Source organism: Odontesthes bonariensis, chromosome 8 (genome assembly GCF_027942865.1).
Source record: "Odontesthes bonariensis isolate fOdoBon6 chromosome 8, fOdoBon6.hap1, whole genome shotgun sequence".
In the NCBI taxonomy this organism is placed as follows: domain Eukaryota; kingdom Metazoa; phylum Chordata; class Actinopteri; order Atheriniformes; family Atherinopsidae; genus Odontesthes; species Odontesthes bonariensis.
The window spans coordinates 1,998,951-2,023,516 of record NC_134513.1 but is presented as its reverse complement, the minus strand read 5'-3'; the positions used below and the strand labels follow the sequence as shown (position 1 = coordinate 2,023,516).

The following is a 24,566-nucleotide window of genomic DNA, read 5'->3' as shown; positions in this document are numbered from 1 at the left end:
AAAGCCTAACCAGGGACGGGAGTTGTAAATTAGCACTTGTTGCTATATACTCTGTATGCATCACATCAGCTACAAGCTTTGATTTGTAACTATGTCTGATTTATTGTCCCTGTCAAATAAACAAAATAATGAAAAATAATAATAAAAATCAAACACTCTGGACCCTTTAATTTTTTTTCCGGAGAAGATACCAGAGAACTTGCTCTCTAAGGACCAATGCTACATGTTACATATTCTGTTAATGATTGCGAAGAAAATGGTTACAGTTAATTGGATGCACCCACAAAAGCTCAATGGATACAAAAGATTGAGCAGATACATACCATGGAAAACATGACTGCTATTTTACAGTTTAAATTACCACTATTCATAAGAAGATGGGCCCCAGTCATTCTGGGACTAAAACCTTAAATGTAATGTTGCAATTTTATATCATGCATGCACTTTGACCCCGTATAATCAAGTGATGTATAACATTTAATGACAAGGTGACCTTTTTGTTTGTCTGTTTTGTTTTGTTATCTCAGTTTTTGTAATTGGTTTTGTTTTTATTTGTTTTCTTATTTATTTTTTAATTGAATGTGTGTCTGTGTTTGTATTGCCTGCAAGTTTGACAAAGGCAATAAAGTTAAAATAATAAAAATCAAACACCTTTTTCACCTTGTGAGAAAAAGAAATCCAAAAGGGATCGGTTTGAAGTTGCTAATCTGAACCCCCCCCCACGCACAAACAGCGAACATTACCCCCACCTTTCTCTTGCTGCCGTCCCGCTCCTGGACTGGCTGGTATGTGGGTGGAATAAAAATGTGTGGGGCCTTTTGTCCGCCGGTTCCAACTAACAGCTCTCTGCCCTCATTCGGCAGAATCGGAGCTCGGGGAGAGCAGGGCTGCGTCCTCTCTGTCAGAGGAGAGACACATGGCTGCTTAAAACAGGAACAAGAAGAAGAAGAAGAAGAAGAAGCAGCCAGAGGATCCATCAATCATCCCGGCCTCCGAGAGGCACCAGGTATTTTAATCAAACTTCATCACTGGCTGCTTTGCACTAGAGATTTCTCAATGAATATGACTAAGTTTAACAAACTAAAATCTCTATAAATTCCTACCGGCAGGGCCGTGACTCACTGGCCACGAATGAATCATACATCACAGACAGGCTGCCCTCTGGGTGGGGGGGTATTGGCGAGTCGGAACCTGAGGGGGATTAATGGAGCTGTGGAGATGAAAATCATACTAACTTTCTGTCAACTTTCCACAGACTTTCAAGCTGACAAATGAAGTCGGGAGTTGTCACATTCTATCGATATGGACTGAGTCACTTGATGTGTACTCACCTGAGAGGAAGCCTGCAGAGTCTGACCAGGTACCCCTCATTTCTCACACAGACTTCAGCCTTCAGCCCTGCAGGAAATACTGAGATACAGCGGATATTCTTACATCTATGCATGTTTTTTTGTCTTTGAAATGACTGATATTTTCATGCTGATTACTGAGGATTTTATGATTATACAAGAGATTACGGATGTGGGGAAAATCATCAGAGAGACACATAATTTAGTGAATATATTTATATTAAATCAGAGCTACTGACGGCTTTCACATTGGAGATAAACTTCACAAAATGACTGGAAACAGTGTTGATGAGCCAAAAAACTAGTTATAACTTACTTGGCTTCAGATGGGTTTTTTTCTCGTGCACTACATTTCTTCTTCAAAAAAAAAAAAAAAAAAAAGGTAGTGCACAGAAACTGTCTTGTTAATGCCACTCCTGCTGGATTTTTGACTATTTCTGCCCGCTCCCACTGGATTTGTGTTGGATCCTGCGGGGATCCCAATGCAGCTCTTTAATGTTAATCAACTACTAAAATCCTCAGCTATTTATAGAAACAAGATGTGGCAGCACTGGGTTATCAGCAACTATCTGCCTGTACAAAGCTAACTCCCAGTATACCGCCAGGAAGAAGCCACAATTAGAAAGAAATATTGTTAGCTTACTCGATCACATGCAAGCATTCAATAAACAAGGGGAAAAAGTGAGTACAAGATAAACCGACTGTAAAATAATGCCTAAAATTATACTTACTCTCTAATAAGTGCATATAAGCAAAAGAAAAAAGCTGTAAAGTGTACCAGAAATCTGTGAAAGGGTGAAAAATAACACCCACGGACTGACATAAGCCGTGTGTTTGGACTGTAAAGTCCAGCTTTAATCTTTATCTGAACTTTGCTAATTCCAGCGCTGTGGTTAAAGTCAGCTTTGTACCAGGGCTGTTGTCATTATATTTTCAGCCACCTGCTTTAACGGCAACAAAATCCCATTTCAACAGTTATAAATTCTCCTAAAACCAGATTATACATTTTAAAGTTTTTGCTCAGGATATCACAAAATCTTCTGCCTCATTCAATCAATAGGAATACATGAATATACTAATCTAAGCCCAATATTTGAACACCCAATGTGTTACGACTATACGTTCAATAAAGTCAAAAAGAAAAATTAAACTCTGAAACAGTTTCTCAAGAAAATGGTAACCTAATAATTTTTTATGTTTTCAGTCATCTCGGAGCTGCTAGCTCCAGTAGCCAGGCTAACTTAGATCTGCTAAAAGCAGCAAGCTATGCTAGCTAACCAGAAGCTCACTAAGAAGCAGCTAGCTCCAGGAGCCAGGCTAACTTAGATCTGCTAAAAGCAGCGAGCTATGCTAGCTAACCAGAAGCTCACTAAGAAGCAGCTAGCTCCAGGAGCCAGGCTAACTTAGATATGCTAAAAGCAGCGAGCTATGCTAGCTAACCAGAAGCTCACTAAGAAGCTGCTAGCTCCAGGAGCCAGGCTGACTTAGATATGCTAAAAGAAGCGAGCTATGCTAGAGATTTGGGTGAGATTTGGGGGGGGGGGGAATGCACACACACAAAAAAAAAAAGAAAAGAAAAGAAATGACATGGAAAATCGGGAATTCTTTCATTTTACTCGCTAGATTCTATACTTGGAAACTGCATAAATTGCATTATAGGAGGCCGATTGTGCACGTTTATTTTTTTCAATGATGACTGTCTGTCCCGCCCTCAACACGCAGGCTACTGAAGTTGCAGCGACACCGCAGTCTCAGTTCATGGTCAGCGATAGAGTGCAAGCTAGCTAAAATGAGCAAAACGCAGCAATCGTTGGAAAGTTTCTTTGGTGTGGGTAAGGGCAAGAAAAGGTCCACCACTGATAATAGTGAACCAGAAAGAAACCCGAAGAAAAAGAAGGGTTCTTTCAACAGGAAATACGACGATTCGTACCTTAAATTTGGTTTCACACAGACCGGTGATTCACATGCTCCAAATCCTCTGTGTGTGGTGTGCGGGGACGAGCTGTCGAATGAGTCTATGAAGCCATCAAAGCTCATTCGACACCTTGAAACCAAACATCCGACACTTAAACGAAAACCCCTGGAATTCTTTGAGCGTAAAAAACAAGAACAGGATTCACAAAAACTCGTGCTTAGGACAACTACATCTGTGAACGTGGCTCTGCCTCGTACAGAGTGGCTTGTTGAATTGCTAAGACAAAGAAGCCCTTTACTATTGGCGAAGAGCTAATTCTGCCTTCTGCCCAAGACATGTGCGAAGAAGTTCTTGGGGAGGCAGCCGCCAAAAAGATAGGTTTGGTACCTCTTTCGGCCAGTACTGTCCAACGGCGTATTAATGACATGGCGGAGGATATTGAGAAACAGTTGTTGGAGAGGCTAGGAGTGTCACCGTGGTTTGCGATTCAGGTTGAAGAGTCCACTGATGTGGAAAACAGGGCAATTCTGCTTGTTTTTGTGCGGTACATTTTTGAGAATGATGTGCAGGAGGATCTGTTGTGTGTACTCTCACTTCCAACAAACACCACAGGTGCAGAATTATTTCGTGCTTTGGATAGTTACGTGTCAGGGAAGTTAGACTGGTCCTTCTGCATTGGCGTTTGTACTGATGGGGCTGCAGCGATGACCGGACGGCTGTCTGGTTTCGCTGTTAGGCTCAGAGAGGCACTCAACAACCGGTTATTTGAACAGCTCTGCGAAGAAATGAATGCAGAGCACAAACACCTTCTCTTGCACGCAGAGGTCAGGTGGCTGTCGAGGGGGAAGTCACTGGCCAGAGTGTTTGAGTTGCGGGAGCCTCTGCAGAAATTTCTGTCAGAAAAAAAGTCTGATTTGGCTGCGCATATTAGTGATGACCACTGGGTGTCAAAACTCGCCTACCTCTGTGACATTTTCGGTTTGCTGAAAGGGACACTATGTAATAAATTAAGTCATTTATTAGCTCAAATCAACATATTCATTCATAAATTAGTCCTCATTGGTGTAAAATTATCTCTGTCAAAAACCTCACTTATCCTCCTGAGTGAAGAATAACTTGTCTGTATGTACATAGAGCGGGAAAGCTCTATGGAGGCTGCCATGTCCTTCCAGTCTATGAAAAACCACGAAGTGCCGAGAGGGACATAAAGCACTTCGAATCGTTTTTTCCCAAACGCCAGGCCTTTTTTTTTTTTTTTTTTTTTTTTTTTTTTTTGTTAGTGCACCGTTCCTGGAGATACTGCAATACCAGGTCGATGCGTGGAGTGGACGGAGCAAGCCCCTATTCCATCTCCCTGTTCCAAAAAATCAATTTGATATATGGTCCCCGGGTAGGGGACGTATCCCCAACGCCAGGCCTGGAAGCGGAAACGACGTCATTTTGACGTCACGTCCGCCGAATGGCTTATTACCGGCGCTAATGGTAAATAGATTTTATCTCGTAAATTATCCCACTAATAATGCATTGATTGTTACCAAACTTCTGCCGTAGTACACATAGGCTCTTAACTCACAAAACGAGGCATTAGAAAGTTTGTAAGTTTACCGGGAGTTTTTTTAAAAGAACACTTTCCAGATAGCAACTACACACTGCCGCTAACGCTAACGCTGCGTCGACGTCACTCCCGGAATATGATTTGCACACCAAAGGCTATGTCAACTTATGTTATCTGACATGTTATCTGTCATCTGTATTTATAGTGTTAATGTATGTGTGTTATGTAATCCTTTGTACTGTGTGTCTTGATGTCTTTTTGTTTGTATGGACCTTGAGTCTGAAGCTATAGCTTCTTGAATCTTGACACATACCGCCTGCCGTAGTTCAAGAAGTTGCAGCGCACATTTGAAAACGCGAGGCGCTAGAGAGAAAATTCATTCGACTTTGCAAAATAAAATTGCACCACTAGATGGGGGAAGAAATTACATAATGTCCCTTTAATGAGCTCAATCTGACACTCCAGGGGAGGATGACAACTGTCTTTAAAGTGGCAGATAAAGTCGCTGCATTTAAAGCAAAGCTGGACCAGTGGGGGCGTCGAGTAGACAAGGGTGTGCTCGATGTGTTTCACACATTAGTGCAGGTACTGGGAGAATCTGAGCCAGCTCCAGCTCTGTCGGAGTTGGTCCGTGATCACCTTGTTGCGCTGTCCAAAGAATTTGACCGCTACTTCCCAGCCTCCAAAGATCCGCGTCAAACAAACGCGTGGATCTGCAACCCATTTGCCACCGCTGTCACCGATCACCTGTCAGTTCAGGAGGAAGACCAGTTGATCGAACTGGCAAATGACGGTGGTCTTAAGACCACGTTTGAGCAAACGACCTCTCTGTCTGCGTTCTGGATAAAAGCTAAAGCAGAATATCCTCAAATAGCCGTAAAAGCGCTGAAAACGTTGCTGCCATTCCCCACCACGTATCTATGCGAGGCTGGGTCAAAAACAAAGTTGCGCAATAGATTGGATATCTCAAATACATTAAGAGTGTCACTGTCTGCCATCACCCCCAGATGGAATATACTTGCTGCAGGGAAACAAGCACAGGGATCCCATTAAAATAGCCTGTCGGATTCTGCCCTTTGTAATAGAATTAGGCCTATTGTTTCAATACCTAGTCCTATTGTGTTGTGCATGTTTTTTCACTGTTCCTTCAATTTTGCCTTTTTCAAGTTTATGTTCCTGTTCCGAGCTTAATCTACTGTTCATAGCTGAAATAGTTGCTATTTTTAACACATGCACAACACCATATATGGAACCAAAACCATTGTCCTCCAATAATAAATGATAATTATCCTAATTTGTAAAAGCGTCTGCTAAATGTAATGTAAAAGAAGTGAATGCATAATGCATATAGAAATACCCCCCACCCTCAGTGTCTGTTCGGCATGCATTAAGCACCAAAGAGGAACAGTTTTTCTACGTGTGATAAGATCAATCTAATTCTTATATATTGGCCAAGCACTGTTGGCACAACAGATGTTCTTCAATTAAAAACACGGGTAAACGGTACCAGTTTACTGTGAATACCTGTCTGAGGAAAGTGAAGCCCTTTCCTAACTGCTAGGATTTTAATTTTATGGTATCAGTTAATGTCAAACACTTTCTTCTCATCTGGAATTCCTTGCCATTGTGTGTTGCAGAGCACTGAGAGCAGGTAGACGCTGAGTGAAAGATGGAAGAAGTGATGCTGGACAGCAGCCAGATGACCAGCCAGCAGGCTCTGTGTGACCCCAGCGAGCAGCAGAGCAGAAAACGCCCTCAACTCTCCACCCTCAAGGTACTCAAGCCGTCCGTCACCAGCACTTCTCTGATGGTTTATCTGATTTTGTTTCTGTGGATGCACTCAGCGTAAATTGCACAGGATAAAAACACCAGTTAAAAGCCTAAAAAGCAGCGTGCCGTTGCCATTTTTCGCACCATAACTTTAAACTTTTTCCTGACTTTTTTCCCACAGCTGCCTTTTACTTTACCTTATTGTTGTTTTAGTTGCAGCTTTAGGTTTATGTGGGACTCTTACCTCCCGATAAATGGTAATGATTGAGCAACCTGAGCCCTTTTTCTCTTTAAGAGCTAAAGTGGTACAGATATTGGATGTATAAACACTTAAAATGTAAGACTCACATCTGTTTTTGGTCAACTGTGCAACATTCAGTCCGTAGAATGAAGAAAATAGATAATTCTCCTCTGAATAAGCCTGTCAACCTTTGTCAGATACCTCTGTACGTCACGAGCTCAGCTGGAACTTTCCTTACGTCCACACATTCGATAATTAATAAGAAGATGAATTCATTGAACGCCTTTATTGTTGCACAGATTCACATTTTCAAGGGAAATCTTGTTAAGCCTCTGCAGCTATAGATGAAAGAGCAACAAAACTCATGGGATAATAATCCCTGATGGGGATTAGGTTGAGCAACACGAACCTTGAGGATCCGACTGAGTCAGAACTGTTTGCAGAAAGAGTTCAGAACAAAAAAAAACACGTCGTTGGTTGAGCTGATTTTTATCACAGTGGATTTACAGTATAAAATAACAGCCGGATGATGTACCGATCCTGTTCCCCTCTGTGTTTTCTAGCTCTTTATTGTGGCGCTTTCCTTCGCCTACTTCTCCAAAGCCCTCACAGGGACCTACATGAAGAGCTCCATCACTCAGATCGAGAGACGTTTTGACCTCTCCAGCTCGCAGATTGGACTCATCGATGGCAGCTTTGAGATGGGTACCATTTTCCCTTCATGTAACCTTAAACTTGTGTTGTCGATGGATCCATGCCATCCAATCGGGTTACCATCCTGGTCCCAGTGAACAAGCACGACGTAGTTATTCTTTAACGCCTTCTTCTTGTTGCTTTTCTTTTTTATTCTGTGTAGCAACCTCATGAGTAGGGACGGGAATCGAAAACCGGTTCTTGTTGAGAACAGGTTCCCGGTGTTTCAATTCCTTGGAATCGTTTGGCGATTTTGCAAACGATTCCCTTTTATCGATTCCAGTGGGCGCGAATGACGTCACCACGCAACGTTGCGTGGCGAGTCCGGCGCAGCCAGCAGCCAACAGTAAACATGGCGCCCAAGCGGTACAAACGCTCGAAAGTTTGGTTCCACATCCCTAAAAAAGACGACAACAGGGCAACTTGCAAAGTGAATATTTCACCAAAGGGACGAAATACTACCAACATGCAATAACTATGAATGAATGTCGCGTTTTCGATCCGCTCCAGACTAACGTTGGTGAATCTGAACCCAGCAACGTTAGCAACGTTAGCATGTCCTCGGCTAACACTGCAGGTAACTAACTAACTAACAAACACTGCCTATCATGTTAGCACCATTTGCCTCATTGTAAAAGCTGCTGTTAGTAACGGTTAAAGTAAACGGTTACCGTGGTGAAGTTGGTTTGATATTGGATATTCGACAGATATTCACAATAAGGAAATTAGGTGTCTTTTTTTTCAAACCAATATCAAACCAACTTCACCACGGTCTGTAGCGGCAGCTGCAGCAGACACATTTCCGGAAAGGTACTGGCTTGATTAAATTCATTCTGGACTCTCTATCCGACAACATGAAGACCTCGGGACACTTCGGTTTGGCTTTAGGGACCCTCTACTCACTACCACGTCAGTGTTATGTTGTTTGGAGCTGTAGAAGAGGTATAAAAATAGCGTTTTGTAGCGGTGACATGATTTGCCCCATTCACTTCCAGGCTAACGACTTTTGGCTAAAAACGGTCAAATCGAAATTCTCAAAACACATCCGAATGACATGATTTTGATGTCAACTCAACGTATGTACTCCCAACATCCCGTAAATTGATCTAAAGTGCATTTTACCCCGGATTATCATTTTAAGGTTAAATGAATGCCTTCTCAGGCATTACATTTAGATGAAATCATGAGAGACAGAGCCTGACTGGCTCAGAGCCAGAGGCTGGTGGTACTACCCCCAGTTCACCTCTACCTCCAGCTTCTCCTTTCACCAGAGCAGGAAGAGTTAAATTACCCAGGCCAGGATAGACCAATGTGGACCTCACCGTTGTTGGGTTTGTGAGGTCATGACTCGTGTTACTTCTAAACTAAACAAAGTTGATGCTAATCGACCGGTTTGTTGTCCTTTTTCTCCAAATGAGAATCGATAAGGGAACCGATAAAGAACCGAATCGTTAAGCAGAATCGAAAATGGAATTGGAATCGTAAAAATCTTATCAATTCCCATCCCTACTCATGAGTCACTTTCAGGTCAAAGACCACCACAGTTTGGTCACATTCTCCCAGGGTCTTAGTCACACTAAACGTTTTAGTCGTCCCGTAAATGTCCCGGGAGCTTCGGTTTGCCTCTGCTTAAACTTAGCTCGTGCTTTTCTTAATTAATCTCTACTTTACTCTCCTCTCCTGCTTTCTCGGAGGTAGGCAACTTGCTGTTTCTAGCCGTGGTCAGTCATTTTGGGGCTAAGCTCCATCGACCCAGACTCATCGCTGTGGGATGTTTCCTCATGTCCGTTGGGGCTTTTCTCACCGGCTTGACCCACTTCTTCATGGGACGGTAAACATCTACAAACGTCACGATTGACACGGCCAAATGTTTAAACACAAATTATAGGAGATGGTTCAGATTCTTTCTGATGCGTTTTTGTGGCTTGACTTCACAGCTATACGTATGACACGGTTATTCAGGCCTTCCAGAATAACAGCGTGAGCATTGCTGCCTGTGTCGACCCTCTGAACATACCAGAGATTCAGATGGAGCCTTCTGTGGAAGACCACGCAGGTACGAAAGGTTCATGCTGGGTTCAAATGGTTCAAAGTTTCACCTTTAGGTGTCAGGAAATATTCATTTCTTATCGGCCACACAGCCAAGGAAGGGCGGCTCTGTGGATGGTGAATCATCCTGTACTCCTGAAACATTTGTTTGAATTTCTGTGACAATTTTGTATAGAAACCAACGGATGAATCTCGACTGTGGCGATTCCCTGATTTACAACTTAAAACATCCGAACATGAATGGATTATTACAATAGTTTCATTTTTAGCATGGATTAGCTCAAACATCCCTGTTTTCCACTTTCTCCATAGCTGCAGAACATCATCACATGACATAAGTGGGGTGAAAAGTCACTCATTGTACCGTTACAACTAATTAATAAACCTCTTCTCGTGTATTAAAATCAGAAAACCTCAGCAGAACAAACTATAGCAGACTATTGGTGGAAGGTGAAGATAAGCTGGTAGTGTTGGAGGCTTTATTCAAAACAACCCAAAGCTTCTGCTGCAGCAGAGATATACGACAGCCAGGACCAAAACAGAATCAAGATTAACTGACAAATGTAGTGACGGGGAACCCACCAGGGGGGCGACAAACAATAAACATCGTACATGCAATGATGTGGCCAGAAGAAACCAAAAGCCAGGAGGGGTAATTATCAATGAACACCATGGCTGTGTTCGAAACCGCATACTTACATACTTACATACTACATACAGCAGGGCTACCCAAATCCGGTCCTCGAGGGCCGACGTCCTGCAGGTTTCAGATGTTTCCCTGCTTCAACACAGCTGATTCAGATGAAATGGAGCTCTTCAAAAGGTTGTTAAACCAGCTGATGAAGCATCGATCTGAATCAGGTGTGATGGAGAAGGGAAACATCCAAAACCTGCACGACGTCGGCCCTCGAGGACCGGATTTGGGTAGTCCTGACATACAGCATACTCATGGATCAGACAGTATGCAGAGCGTTTACCCACAATGCATTTCGCCCCTGCCCAAGCCGAAATCAGCCGGCCTGAAGCTGATTTCTCTTAAGCTCTAAACTCTGTAAACTTTAGCAACATTTGAAACATTTTCAGGTGACAAAGTAGTCGTTTAGATCCCCAACGTGTTGAAAACCTGACAAAATACCGGCTATTTACCATTTTGTTCCCACGAATTCGGCGCTACTAAAGCTAGCCGCAGTGAGCTAACGCACTTCCTGTTATTTTCACAAAATAAAATACCCGTTGCCTTTTATCATAGGGAAAGCCATTACCATACAATTGGTGCTTTTGTTTTGAAAACAGGAAGTGAACCTACCCTCGTTGTAGCTAGCTTGAAACTGCCGTTTTGACAGGAAATGACGATCGGCGACGTCACGTTACGTTGCATCTTGGGTAGTTTGAGTATGAGTAGTAACCTCATGATGCATACCCAACATTTCAGAGAATCTAGGATGCATCCGGGAACTTCTCGCCTACTCAAACTCGCATACTAACTCAAAAAGTTAGTATGAGTAGTAGGAGAAGTATGCGGTTTCGAACACAGCCCAAGTCTTAGAAAACCAAAGTTAAGCTAACAGAGATTAGCCTAAGGACAGGAAATTACCAAAATAATACAGGAAACATCGAAACATGAGCAAAAGGAAAACAAAAAACCCACAAGACGCGACTCTTTTCTTATTGAAAGGCAGCAATTTCTGAGTTTTCAGTCAATCAAAAAAGCATTTACAAGGAGTTACAACGCTGTGAAATACAAGCTGAAGGTTAAAGGAATCGACTCCTCAGCTTCTTCCTACATCCGTTTTCTATTCAAATAAACCCGTGTTTTCTTTCAGATTTAACACTCTGGGAACGTTATAGAGGTGCTTAAAATATCTGCCAGCATCATTACTTCTCAGTGTGTCGTTTCGCAGCTTGTGAGAGAGAGTCGAGCTCCCACATGTGGATCTATGTGTTCCTGGGGAACGCTTTGAGGGGGATCGGAGAAACTCCGGTCACACCTTTGGGCATCTCCTACATCGACGACTTTGCTAAAGCTGAAAACTCCCCCTTCTACATCGGTGAGATAACATTGTTCATTTGTTTGTTCATGCAATCCTCTGAGAATAGTTTGCTTATAGGCTTTCTATTACATCAACAAGGTACTTCCTGGTCATGTGCCCGATGTATTACACGTGTCTTTCAACGCTGGACTTCATGTAGAATATTAACCCTTTTGATTGATTTGGTAGCTTGTCTGCAGACCATTACTCTCCTGGGCCCCATGTTTGGGTTTCTCCTGGGCTCCTACTGTGCCAGACTATATGTCGACATAGGATATGTTGATATGGGTAAGTACTCTGTGCTTCTTATGATGTCATGTTGGCTTAACTGAGCTTTACTGAACCAAAGTTGACATTTTTTGCACTTTCCCCAGAAGACAGTTGGGCACAATTTAAGTTCTTTAAAGAATTCGGCTTCCGACAAAGTCTTTTTTGGCAAGGATGTTACATTTTTAACTGAGTGGTAGGGCTGTCACGATAACAAATTTTGCTGGACGATAAATTGGCCAAGAAATTATTGCGATAATATTGAATTTTTCACGACTTTCAAACAATTTAATGACAGTGGGATTAAAAATGCAATAAAAATGCGAATACACCCTTTTAAATATCAATAAATGTGATTTTATTAAAATAACAATGAAGAATTTCTTTCAAAGTTGCTTGTAAACAAACATGGGGCATTTCACACACACACAAGCACACACACACACAAACAGAGTAAACAATAAGAACACCTACCCACCCGAGGTGGCATTAACGAGAGCAAGAGATGTCATATTTGTGTCCTGCAGAGCAGAATGCTATGGTCAAACACCAGCCAAATTATCATGTGAACAAGAGCAAGAACTGCACCTACACACAAACTGTTGAAGATTGAAACTGTTGAACCAACAATGTTGGTTGTATTGCTGGATTTACATGGGACCGTTTTATTACAAATCCGACATATCGGCTCGTTTAGATTCAGTGGCTCACCCTCATCATTTGGCTGGAAGCCAAAGTGGTCCCACACGGGAGCTTTCGCCGTTTTCTTCGGCACCAGTTCCATAACTTTTCTTCGTTAGCTGGTATCTGACTTGACGCGAGCTGCGGCTTCTGCGAGGTAACAGTCGAACGAATGCTGCTGCTAACTATCAGAGGTCAGCAGTAGAACACACGGTCTCAAACGGCGCGAATATGTTACCGGGGCAACAACCTTTTTTTTTTTCAGGGAGGCTGCACTGAAAATTGAAAATGCTCTAATGTTCAACAATCATTGCGCTGAGTGAAAGCGCCCATCATTCGGTTAAGTAGGGAAAGGGCGGGAGTGGCGAGGAAACAAAGAAATGCGGAAAAAAAAAAAAAAAAAAAAAATTTTTTTAAATAGACTTATTGTGGCCAGAAAAGTGATCGTGCTTGGAAAAAGTTATCGGACGATTTATTGACCTATTGGATATCGTGACAGGCCTACTGAGTGGACCCAGGAAACTCTGGCGGGAGCCTCATTTAAACCAAGCCTGCTGCTCACAGGGCGAAAGGTTCGAGACGCCAGCACAAAAACAGGCAGGACACTGGTCTCTAAAGGCTAACGAGGACTTTTCGCCGTATCCGTGTGAGAAATTATCAAAAATCAATTATTAATTTGTGTAGATAAATACTAGAGCTGGGCGAGTTAACTCTTTTCTTTTTATTTTTTATTTTGGGGCTTTTGTGCCGTTAGTGGATAGGAAAGTTCAGAGAGAAAGGAAGCAGGGGGCAGAGAGAGGGGGAACTACCGTCCGATGCGGGACTCAAACCAGCTGCAGCGAGGACTGTAGGCTCTGTACATGGGGCGCCTGCTCAGCCCACTACACCACGGACCACCCCTGTTTTATTATTTATTTTATTTTGTAAAAGTCTGTTGCTCACAGGCTTTTATTTTGTAAAAGTCTGTCGCTCACAGGCTTTTATTTTGTAAAAGTCTGCTGCTGTCTGCTGTGGAACTGGAAAAGAAAGTAATCGGCGGATCCACCAAACATGGAGAAGGGTACGGAACTTTTACTCGGCCATTTTCATGTTAAAGTTCTTCCAGACGGCGGAGTCGACAGAACCAAAGTCATCTGTAAACACTGCCAAGTTGAATTGTCTTCTCAGCGTAGTAGTTCCAGTCTAAAATATCACTTAAAGGCAAAACACACAACTGATAGCAGCAAGTCATTCAAGGAAACAGACAGTGGAGCGAGGCTTCTACATAAAAACTACAGAAAGATGCTGATGTTAAAAGTGTGTTTGCACAACAAATGTTATGGCACTTTCATTCATATGGCAGCACATTTAAAATAAAGCTAAATGCTAAAAGCTATACACTACTTTTGGATTCATTTTTGGATTCTGCGTACAAATGAGATTAATCGTGATTAATCAGGGAAATCATGTGATTAATTAGATTAAACATTTTAATCGTTGCCCAGGCCTAATCAATACATAAATAAATATGCGCTGGTACATGATCAGAGACCAAAAAGGGTAATTTTATGTTTAAACCACTTTACTGAGGATCCTCTCAAAGCAACCTGTGGGAAGGTGGAGACGGACCGTTTAACTCCAACCCTAACCGGTGGAATCGGAGGTGGGTGGAGTTGGATGGTCCAACCTCAGACACACTGGCATTTATTACCCACAGAGGCCACACACTAACATGTTGGGAAGTGATTCCACTACTTTCTCACCGATTGTTCAGCCCAGGACAATCCGCTGTGGATTACGGTCACTTCTTGTGAAAAAGACTAATTTGAAAACTCATTCATAATGCAGAAAGCGTGACCATCACTTCTAAAGATGCCCGATGGGTGGGCGCCTGGTGGTTGGGTTTCCTGGTGTCCTCTGCCCTCCTGCTCGTCTCCAGCATTCCCTTCTGGTTCCTGCCTCGCTCGCTGCCCAAGCAGGAGGGCGAGGAGGGAAAGCCGACCGCGACCCCAGATGGGGAGGGGGATACGCTCAACAGCAACCACAACCTTCGGCTGACTGAAATTGCGAAAGGTAAAGGAGAAGCAATCCTCCTCAGTGTGTACGTGTGCTGCTTTATGGAATTCAATTGTGTTTTCACTGGATATCCTTTCGCAGGGTTCCTTCCATCGCTGAAGCGCCTGTTGGGAACTCCTGCTTACTTCCTGCTTCTTTGTGGGAACATCCTGAAGTTCAACTCCTTCATCGGCCTGTTCACCTTCAAAGCCAAATACATGGAGCAGCAGTTTGGACAGTCTGCGTCAAGAGCTAATTTCCTCATAGGTTAAAGCCCTTTAATCCATCATGTGGTCAAACTAACATTGGGTGAAGCAAAGAAATCTCTAAAAAAAAATAGGATGCACCGATTTGAAAATGTCATAAATCAATATTTAATTCAAAATTTAACTAATAAAACATATCAAATGTTGAAAGTGAGACATTTTACGAATACACTAGTTGGAGTTTAGTTTTTGTTAAATAAATAATGACACACAGAGAAGGATAACTGGTCATAAATCCTGACATCCAGGTTACTTTAAGCCTTGGACAGAGAGAGAGATACAATTTTACACCGATATATTGGCTGTGTTCGAAACCGCATACTACATACTTCCATATTGCATACTCATGGATCAGACAGTTTACCCACAATGCATTTCGCTCCTGCCCGAGCTGAAATCAGCCGGCCTGAAGCTGATTTCTCTTAAGCTCTAAACTCTGTAAACTTTAGCAACATTTGAAACATTTTCAGGTGAGAAAGTAGTCGTTTAGATCCCCAACGTGTTGAAAACCTGACAAAATACCGGCTGTTTACAATTTTGTTCCCACGAATTCGGCGCTACTAAAGCTAGCCGCAGTGAGCAACGCGCTTCCGGTTATTTTCACAAAATAAAATACCCGTTGCCTTTTATCATAGGGAAAGCCATTACCATACAATTGGTGCTTTTGTTTTGAAAACAGGAAGTGAACCTACCCTCGTTGTAGCTAGCTTGAAACTGCCGTTTTGACAGGAAATGACGATCGGCGACGTCACGTCACGTTGCATCTTGGGTAGTTTGAGTATGAGTAGTAACCTCATGATGCATACCCAACATTTAGGAGAATCTAGTATGCATCCGGGAACTTCTGCTTACTCAAACTCGCTTACTAACTCAAAAAGTTAGTAGGAGTAGTAGGAGAAGTATGCGGTTTCGAACACAGCCCATGTTGGCTAACCAACTAGTTGAGTCTTAGAGAGATCATGGGGTCATCTTGTAGGAATGGGAGGTACTTTTGGGCATCGTGGTGAAAGACGATCGATAGTGGGAGGGGACACAACGAAATGTAATTCAGATGTATTCTAAACAGATAACAGCACTCTTCATTCAGAGCTTTTCCCACGGAGGAATCAATATCGATGGTCCGATATGGTGACATGTTACAGACTTTCTGGGGTTTTGCTTCCAGGTGTGGTGAACCTGCCGGCAGTGGCAGTCGGGATCTTCCTGGGGGGACTCCTGATGAGGAGGTACAAGCTGAGTGTGGTGTCAGGAGCTCAGCTCTCCTTTGCCACATCATTTGTGGGGTACCTCCTGTTACTGCTGCAGTTTGGCACCAAGTGTGACAACGTCCCTGTGGCTGGGCTCACGGTGTCCTACAACGGGTCAGTGCAGAGACAAACCTGAATCTTTCACCCTCACTGTCCTAGGGAGTATAAACCATCCGTCCTCTGCAGGACACGGAGCGTTTCGTACGATGGAGGGACGCTCTTCTCGGACTGTAACAGAGACTGCTCCTGTTCAGCGGAGGAATGGGATCCCGTCTGCTCAGACAGCGGCATCACTTACGTCTCCCCTTGTATGGCCGGCTGCCTCAGCTCCAGCGGACGAGGCAAAAACACAGTAGGACCACACAAACCTACAGCATTCACCATGTATCCTTTTATATTTGTTCCATGCTCAGTGTACTCTGCTTAAGTTGAGACACGGCAGGCAAAAACAGGCCTTTTTTATGGTCAATTTTGAGATTTTGGGCCAGTCTACTCCTTCAACGTGTTCTTTCAACCTGCTATAAAGAAAACGTTGAAAACAAATATCAAAATGTTTATTTTATTACATTTTGTTCACTCGCAGCAGTACATTTCTCCAAAAAGTTAGCATTCCAACGCGCCATGCCGAGCTTCGTCTGTTTACTGAAGTGTGTCATGACCGGTATCGTTGGAAAACTCTGAGTCTCCTGCACAATGATATGAAACCCAAATAACGGCACTTCCTTTCTATCAGTAACCAATCGGGAATGTCTAAAGCCGGATTTATAGCTAATGACGAAACCTCATTGGCTGCTGCTCGTTTCTGCTAACGTGATTCGCTCAGACGCATCACGTGTTTAGCTTTCGTGGAATCTCCGAAAATGCCCCATAACATCGCAACTTTCAAAGAAAAGAAAGCAACAATTGCGCTTTGCAAGATGCAATAAAAGAAAATCTATCAGATCAGCTGATGAAGCATCGGGAAGCAGCACAGCTGACCGTAACCTGTCGTTAGGAAACCGAGGAGTTAATGACAGAGGCTGCTCATACATGTCTTTTATTGTATTGTAATTGAGCTTGTATTCTTTATCAATACGATTATTTTATTCAATATTAGTATTACTAAGGGCCTGAGCATTTATTCTGTTTTTGAGCAATTGTTTCTAATACGAATGTCTTAAATTCCCCTATTTAAATCTGTAAATGCCGTTTTCTCAAAATCAGTTTTTTGTATTTTTCCAGCATCAATATCTCAGCCTATGGAGCATCTACTAACACCAAACTTTCCAGTTATACACTGAGCAGTATTCCAAAGATATTTATAGAAGGATTTGTTGATAAATCATTCCTGGCCTGATTTATGTGACATTATAATGAAAAACATGGCGAAAATCGATGTTTTTTAGGCTATGGACAGTATATTTTGATTTCCTAGGAAATGAAAGCAGATATCCTGAAATCCCTCTGTAATTTTCTTTTCATTTTGTGTGTAAACAAAATTAAAAAAAAGAATTTTGCACCTGGCTTTATCACATATACGGAAATATACGCAAATTTGCGCATATTTAATGAGATAATGCCTAATTTAACATACAAATTTCTAAAACTTGTAATACATTTTTTTTCATACTTGTATAAGTAATCAACTGAGGAAGTTGGTGATATCTATTATTTTAAAATATTACCCTATTCACCTGTAGCGTCTCGCCTTAGAGAGCAAATATTATGAACTACATGCCTAATTTCTTCAGAATATGTGACTATGGAAATAATTATTTGCCAATTCCATATAAAGATTTGAGGATAGTCTCTTTTTCCCCCAGGTTTTCCACAACTGCAGCTGTGTGTCCGCCTCGTTTCCAGCAGGCAGCAGCATGTCGGTGAGGCTCGGGCAGTGCCCTCATGCCAAGGACTGCAGCCGCAGCTTCACCTCCTACATGGCCGTGTCCGTTCTCAGCTCCTTTATCAACTCTTTGGGAGCCACACCGGGCTACATGGTCATCATACGGTCTGTGCAACCTTACCCTGCAGAAAAGTAGCTGTGATACCGATGGAATATTACCGTTATTGCATTGCAATGAGGTGTGATAGGCTCCGATTGGTCTGCTGCCGGGACATTGCATACAACACATTTAAAGTTGTACAATAAGAAAAAGTCAAAACTTACACTTTCGAGGTGTCAAAATGGGGGACATGACAGAGACATGAATGTGAGCGAGAGGGGAAAAGACCAACTTTTAAAGAAGTCCCACCTCCCACATGTATTTTCTGATTTTGTAAGAAATTCAGCAAGGAAAATTTTCTTCACCATCCTTCCACTGAATGCCCTCCATCCGTCATCTTCCATCTATCCGAGGCAACAGGTCCAGGAGGTAAACCCAGACATTCCTCTCCAGCTCCTCCTGGAGGATCCTGAGGTGTTCCCAGGTCAGATGGGATATATAATCCCTCTAGAGAGTTCTGGTTCTGACCCGGGGCCTCCTCCCAGGAGGCATCCTAACCAGAGGAACCTCAGCTGACTCCTTTCTATGTGGAGGAGCAGCGGCTCTACTCCCTGGATGTTGGAGCTCCTCCCCCCCAGATGGTGGAGCTCCTCCCTCCGGATGGTGGAGCTCCTCCCCCCGGATGGTGGAGCTCCTCCCCCCGGATGGTGGAGCTCCTCCCCCCGGATGGTGGAGCTCCTCCCCCTGGATGGTGGAGCTCCTCCCTCTGGATGGTGGAGCTCCTCCCCCTGGATGGTGGAGCTCCTCCCTCTGGATGGTGGAGCTCCTCCCCCTGAAAATGGTGGAGCTTCTCCCTCCGGATGGCGGAGCTCCTCCCTCCGGATGGTGGAGCGGAGCTTCTCCCTCCGGAGGGAGGAGCTCGGAGCTCCTCCCCCTGATGATGGAGCTGTGAGCTGAAGGCCAACAGAACCACATCATCTAGAAAAAGCAGAGATGGAACCCTGAGGTTCCCAAACCAGATGCCCTCCTCTCCCCGACTACACCTCCAGATCCTGTCCATGAAAACCACAAACAGGATCAGAGACCAGGGAGTCCCTGATGGAGTCCAACACTCCCTAAAAACAGTTCTTACTTTGTTCATACATGGACTGAATAGCTCATAAAGCAAATCTGGTACCCCGTACTCCCACCTCATCCCCCAACAGAGACCCTCAGGGAACATGGTCATAAACCTCCTCAAAGTCCACAAAACACACGTAGACTAATTTATTGCTTATTTGATCACAGAGGACTTCAGCCCATACAGTGCAGCTTACATTTAAGTCTTTTGATTTACATTATTACTTCATTGAGAATCAGTTTTAATAGATTTTTAATATCTTTATGTCGCCCTTCCACACATTTCTGCTTTTCTTTACCCGACACCTGAACCTCTACAGCAGGGTATTTAGTGTATTTATTCTCAATAAGAACACATTTTATATGAATTTATATCTGTATGTTTATTGCACCAACATACAACTATTTTCTGCATATAAATGCATTTTAACACGTCCTTAATAAGCAACAAAGACAAAACATTTGCTTAAAAAAAGTGCAAAAAGGAATTTGAACTCCTTCATAACAAAGAACAAAACTGAAGATATACTCTTCTTCCCATTTTGGCTGAAAAATGCGATTTTCTCGGTCAAGTTTTCTCTTTTTGCCGCTGCTAGTGGCCATGGCTCTAGGCTTTCCTATTCGCTGTTGCAGAAAGCGGCCCGGGCCCCGCTATCGTTTGCGTATGGAGCGCCCTCTATCGGTCAACAGGATAATTACAATTTTTTGATTATTTGTTTTGTTTTGTTTTTAATTATTAAATTATTATTGATCTATTTCCGGGCCGTACTGAGTGAGGACGAGGGCCGTGTGCGGCCCCCGGGCCGCCAGTTGCCCATCCCTGCTCTACAGCATGGGAGAAGAATTGGTAAGAGGTCTACTTAACATTAGCATAAATATAAACTAAAACTAACAGACATAAGATTCAGCCTCGAGTTACGAAAGGTCCGATTCATTCATATAACTTTGTTCTTAATTTGCTGGATGCTTAGTGTGAGCAAAATTAACTCCCATATACGTCACTTACCACTTCTATTCATCAAGACCGCATGACGTCACAGTATTTTTGCGCCGCCATATTTGTGTCCGCCCGCAGCACTCAGATCACAAGCTACAGCGTCACGTTACCAGAACAAGTGGACCGAACGTTGAAGTTATTTGAAAAATGCCAGGAATATGTTGTAAAGCATGGATGTCAGCTAGCAGCGAGCTAAAGTGGAAATGTAAACAAAGCAGCGAGTTGTGAGCACCGGAGCCAACAACTCGCTAGCTAATACAATCAGGGTAACGTTAACGGTAAACTACTACCAAAACCACAAGTTTAAAACTGTTATTGAATTACTTACATGTGCTGTGATGACATCATTTCTTTGGCTCCGTGATTCCTTCACCCATCCAGCAACAGCATACTGGTAGGCATCCGTGCTCTTAAAAGCCTTATTAGCCTCCTGTTGGGGGTAATAAATGTGAGTCGCAACTAATAATGTTAATTTTTGACAAAACAATCGTTGTCTCTCCGTCTCGTTCAAGTGTGAGGTGTGGGACGCCATGGCGAAACTGAGGAGAACTGTCAAATTGGGCACAAATATGGCGGCGGTCTCATCGACTGGTACCCATGAATACGTGGTATTTTACCACCATACGTCATGTTACCACCACAATGTACTTTGTAACCGAGTCGGTTATAAGATGAAAGAAAAAACGAGTCAATCACAACTGTCCGACGTACAGCCAATCGCAATGTACTCCCATTCAAGCGTACAGCCATATTGTGTGACGTGTTCAGCAGACGTCGGACCCCGAGCCGATCTGGTACTTACACCGGCATAAACACATGTATCCATAATCAAAAGCAAGTATATTTCTGGCCTAAGAATGAATTAATAGAATCCTTGGACAACAAGCAACACTTTGCAGCCATTTTTTCTAGGTTTAAATGGAGCTTGTGACACAGTGAATCCTACAATGTTAAAAGTTATTTAGACCCATTAGTGTAGGACTACCTCAGGGCTCAATGCTGGGACCACTGCCATTCATCACATATAAGCTATTCAGAGACAACACGGGAAGCCGGGCAGCCTCTCCCATTCTCTGGTGAAATTGCTACATCTTCAATGTTAAATTGAAGATAAAACAGTTATTCACAAAACACAAGATATGCCCAATACTGCATTTACTTTCATAACTACAACATGTTGTCCTGTAGCTTAATGAAGTGATTTGTTCTGAAATCGCAGCCGTTCACTGAGGAAATCATGTTATGAAGCCGCCACTAACAGCCGGGCTTCCGAGCCGGGGGCTGCCCGGCTTCAGGAGGGGGCGGGAGAGTCAAGCTTTTTTCTACAATTCTAGGTCATCATTGGCTAAATCGACAAAAACTCATCACTTCCGAGGATGCTCGGCGTCTCTGGGGGTAGATTAGACGTGGGCGTGTCAATATGAGGGGCTGTGTCGTGATGATTGGAGTTAGTGTTTGTCCATCATGAGAGATGTTGTGGCAGCCGAATTTTTAAGCGGGGAGAAGCACGCTGGAACTTCAGTCCCAAAGCGGATACCAAAGAGACTGTTTGTCTGTGAAAGTGCTGTCGGAGTTTCACTCATTTCCCATCGTTTCCATTTCCATCCTCACACACATACACTTTTGTAAATATTACACTGTAAATAAGAAACACATCCTTGTTGTTTAGAAGTTTTGTCAATCATATTCCTGTTGTGCATTTGTTTGTCGTGTTAGCTAGTAGTTTCGTCACAATGGCGGCTATGCTCGCAGCTAAGCAGTTAGCAACACCAAATGTAGTTGACATGCTTTTAGCCAAGCGTAATATGGGCTTCCCCTGTTTTAAAAGTAAAAGCAGCCGCCACTGTCATACACTCACCGGTTAGGCTCACAGTCCGTCAGAAGAAGCGAGCCAAACATCCAAACCTTGGTTTGGAAACATAATAATCAAACGAGAACTCTTTGTTTTTCTCAGTGTAACAGAAACGAGATAACACAGCTCTTTGCTTATAAATCTCCATTACCTACCGCTCACCTCTTCCCGCTCCTCACTCTCTGGACCCGCCCTGCTCCCCCTCTCATTGGTTGAAACACATCAGTGCACGATTGGCTCCGGAGCTACACAAGTAAAGCTCTGATTGGCTCTTTCTCTCTTCGTTTGAGTGACACCTGTCTGAACCAGCAGAAAATCTTATGACAAGTTCACAGACAGCTCAAAAGTTACGATCATTGCACTTACTTCTAATTGCTTTCTAATACATTAAATTATTGCAAACCCTGAAAATAAAACTCCTAATAATCTATTGTATTCCCAATTCTAAGCATCCAAATACAAATAAGTAAAATTAACCAGTGCATTAATCTAACCAGGATGCTACATTTAATTGAGAAACATTTATCGTTATTATGACTCAAGAATCTTGTGATGTTCTCTTCTGTTTTCATGGGCTTTGTACGTCTTTCTGCTTGGTTGATAACCTTGATTTGTTTTATATCTTTATTTTAATGTATTTTATTTGAACTTATTTTATTTTATTCTATTTTATTGCACTGTGTTTTAGTATCTATTGATTTTAACTGCTTGGAACGGTAGCATTATCTGAGTCACTTTTACCTTTAATGCAGCTTTTATCCTGTACAGCACTTTGGTCAACCTCGGTTGTTTTTTGAAATGTGCTCTGTAAATAAAGTTTGAGTTGAGTTGAGTTGGTTCCATCTACCAAGAAAAGGAAAACCTATTATCCATTGTTTTGTTTTTTTTTAAATCATTAAATGTTTGCTTTCTTAATTTCTTCTTGTTTCAGATGCATCTCACCAGAGCTTAAATCCCTTGCACTGGGTATTCAGGCCTTGGTAACTCGGACTCTTGGTAAGGTTTATTACTTTCAGCTGCATGTAGACTTCTTTTCCAATGTGATGGTTTGATTTGAATTTCAAAAGGTCCCAAAATTAAAGCTTCCTCCTCTGATAAGAACCGTCACCTTTGCTCTAGTTTCGTATTTTCAAGTAAAAATGATGATTGAAAAACCACAAACTTATCTCCATTTCTGTTCTCAGTTGATATCTTGGTGATATTTTGTCTGCAGGTGGAATTCCTGCACCGGTGTATTTCGGAGCTCTGATTGATTTGACTTGCTTGAAGTGGTCGGTGAAGAGGTGTGGGGGCACGGGGGCATGCCGCCTTTACAACTCTGATTTATACAGGTATCCCGTCGACTCCCTCATCAAATGCACTTCTTCTTCTTCTTCTTCTGTTTGAACTAAAGACTAAACATGGAGAAGCAGCATTTAGCTGTTATGCTGCAAACAAGTGGAACAAACTGCCAGTGGAGATTAAACTTTCACCAAATGGAGACATTTTTAAATCCAGGTTAAAAACATTTCTGTTCTCATGTGTCTATGCATGAAATCTGCACGATATCTTTGAACTTATCTGGACTGTTGCTTGTTTTTAAATTAATTTAAATTATTTTATTTGTTTATATTCTTATATGTATTTTAATGCTTCTTCCACTCCCTGCTGCAATGCTTTTATTTTATGTAAAGCACTTTGAATTGTTTGGACATGAAATGTGCTACAAATAAATTTGATTTGATTTGATTTGATTTTGAAGATTTTTGCTCTGAACTTTGTCTGCTTGTTTTCTCCGTTTGCAGAATCATTTTCCTGGGGCTGATCACTTGTCTCAGCGGTTCCTCCTACTTCTTTGTCATCGCTGTAATCATCCTCCTCAGGCGACAATTTCGGAGACAAGAGCAGGAAAAAGAGACCAAACAGGAACTGAAGCCCTTCGTGGAGACCGGAGCCGGTTCCAAAAGTCCAAAACTGCTTCATGACCCAAAGGTTCGTGTAAAGGTCGAGAAAGACGAAGGAGAGGCTGACGGAAGAGAGACACCACCCCGAGATGATGGACTCACCTCCCCCAATAACACACAGGCGCTCATTTCTTCTTCTTCTTCTTCTTCTCCTCCTCATGGAGCCAACGTGGAGATGGTCTGTAAGGAAACAGTTGCACAGGTGGAAAAAGAAATGCCGGACCATCACACAACTGACAAGAACGAGTCAGAGAAAGGAAGTTAGCAAAGAACCTCGGTGGTCCACTCGAGTTCATGTTTTCAAAGATTCAAACAAGAAACCATTTTCAGTCACATTTAAATGCAGGGTCAAGAGGGACTTCTTTTCACGTGGACGATTCGCACGCTAAGCACAGTTTTTCCTCCTGACTTATTACAGGATATAACTGCTCAGTAATCTATTTCCTACAGCTTTGGAAACACAGTACTTGATTTTTAAAAGATTGAATTATACTGGACGGGCACATTGACTGTGTTTGCATATGATGATGTGATCGCTGTGCAATGCTCAGAGTGATAAATATGGTAAAAATCAGCTACATAGAGAAATATTTTTTCTTCCTATCAATGAATAAATCTTTAAATTTTGTTATCGCA

General features: G+C 42.6%; 1 protein-coding gene and 1 pseudogene across 2 annotated transcripts; one reads left to right on the top strand and one right to left on the bottom strand.

Annotated features, from left to right (window-relative positions):
• The first annotated feature begins 843 nt into the window (after positions 1–843).
• Positions 844–24,566, top strand: slco1e1 (solute carrier organic anion transporter family, member 1E1). Of its 2 annotated transcripts, XM_075471293.1 has the most exons (16): positions 844–1,006; positions 1,256–1,360; positions 6,457–6,593; positions 7,394–7,535; positions 9,222–9,354; positions 9,461–9,579; positions 11,474–11,620; positions 11,792–11,890; positions 14,378–14,602; positions 14,687–14,851; positions 16,016–16,211; positions 16,284–16,449; positions 17,900–18,084; positions 22,919–22,983; positions 23,201–23,318; positions 23,772–24,566. In XM_075471293.1, exons 3-16 carry the CDS (start codon positions 6,489–6,491, stop codon positions 24,193–24,195), a joined length of 2,289 nt encoding a protein of 762 aa, XP_075327408.1. In that variant the 5' UTR covers positions 844–1,006; positions 1,256–1,360; positions 6,457–6,488; the 3' UTR covers positions 24,196–24,566. The 2 variants fall into 2 exon arrangements, with proteins under 2 accessions (XP_075327408.1, XP_075327409.1); XM_075471294.1 differs by lacking the exon at positions 844–1,006 and having other exon boundaries at positions 1,219–1,360.
• Positions 4,539–4,692, bottom strand: LOC142385953 (U2 spliceosomal RNA; annotated as a pseudogene).

Excerpts from the sequence above, each read along its gene's own strand:
- slco1e1 (XM_075471293.1), top strand. The coding sequence starts at position 6,489 with ATGGAAGAAGTGATGCTGGACAGCAGCCAGATGACCAGCCAGCAGGCT. Across the intron at positions 11,891-14,377 it reads CATAGGATATGTTGATATGG|AAAGCGTGACCATCACTTCT; the intron begins GTAAGTACTCTG and ends TTCATAATGCAG. Across the intron at positions 14,852-16,015 it reads AAGAGCTAATTTCCTCATAG|GTGTGGTGAACCTGCCGGCA; the intron begins GTTAAAGCCCTT and ends TTTTGCTTCCAG.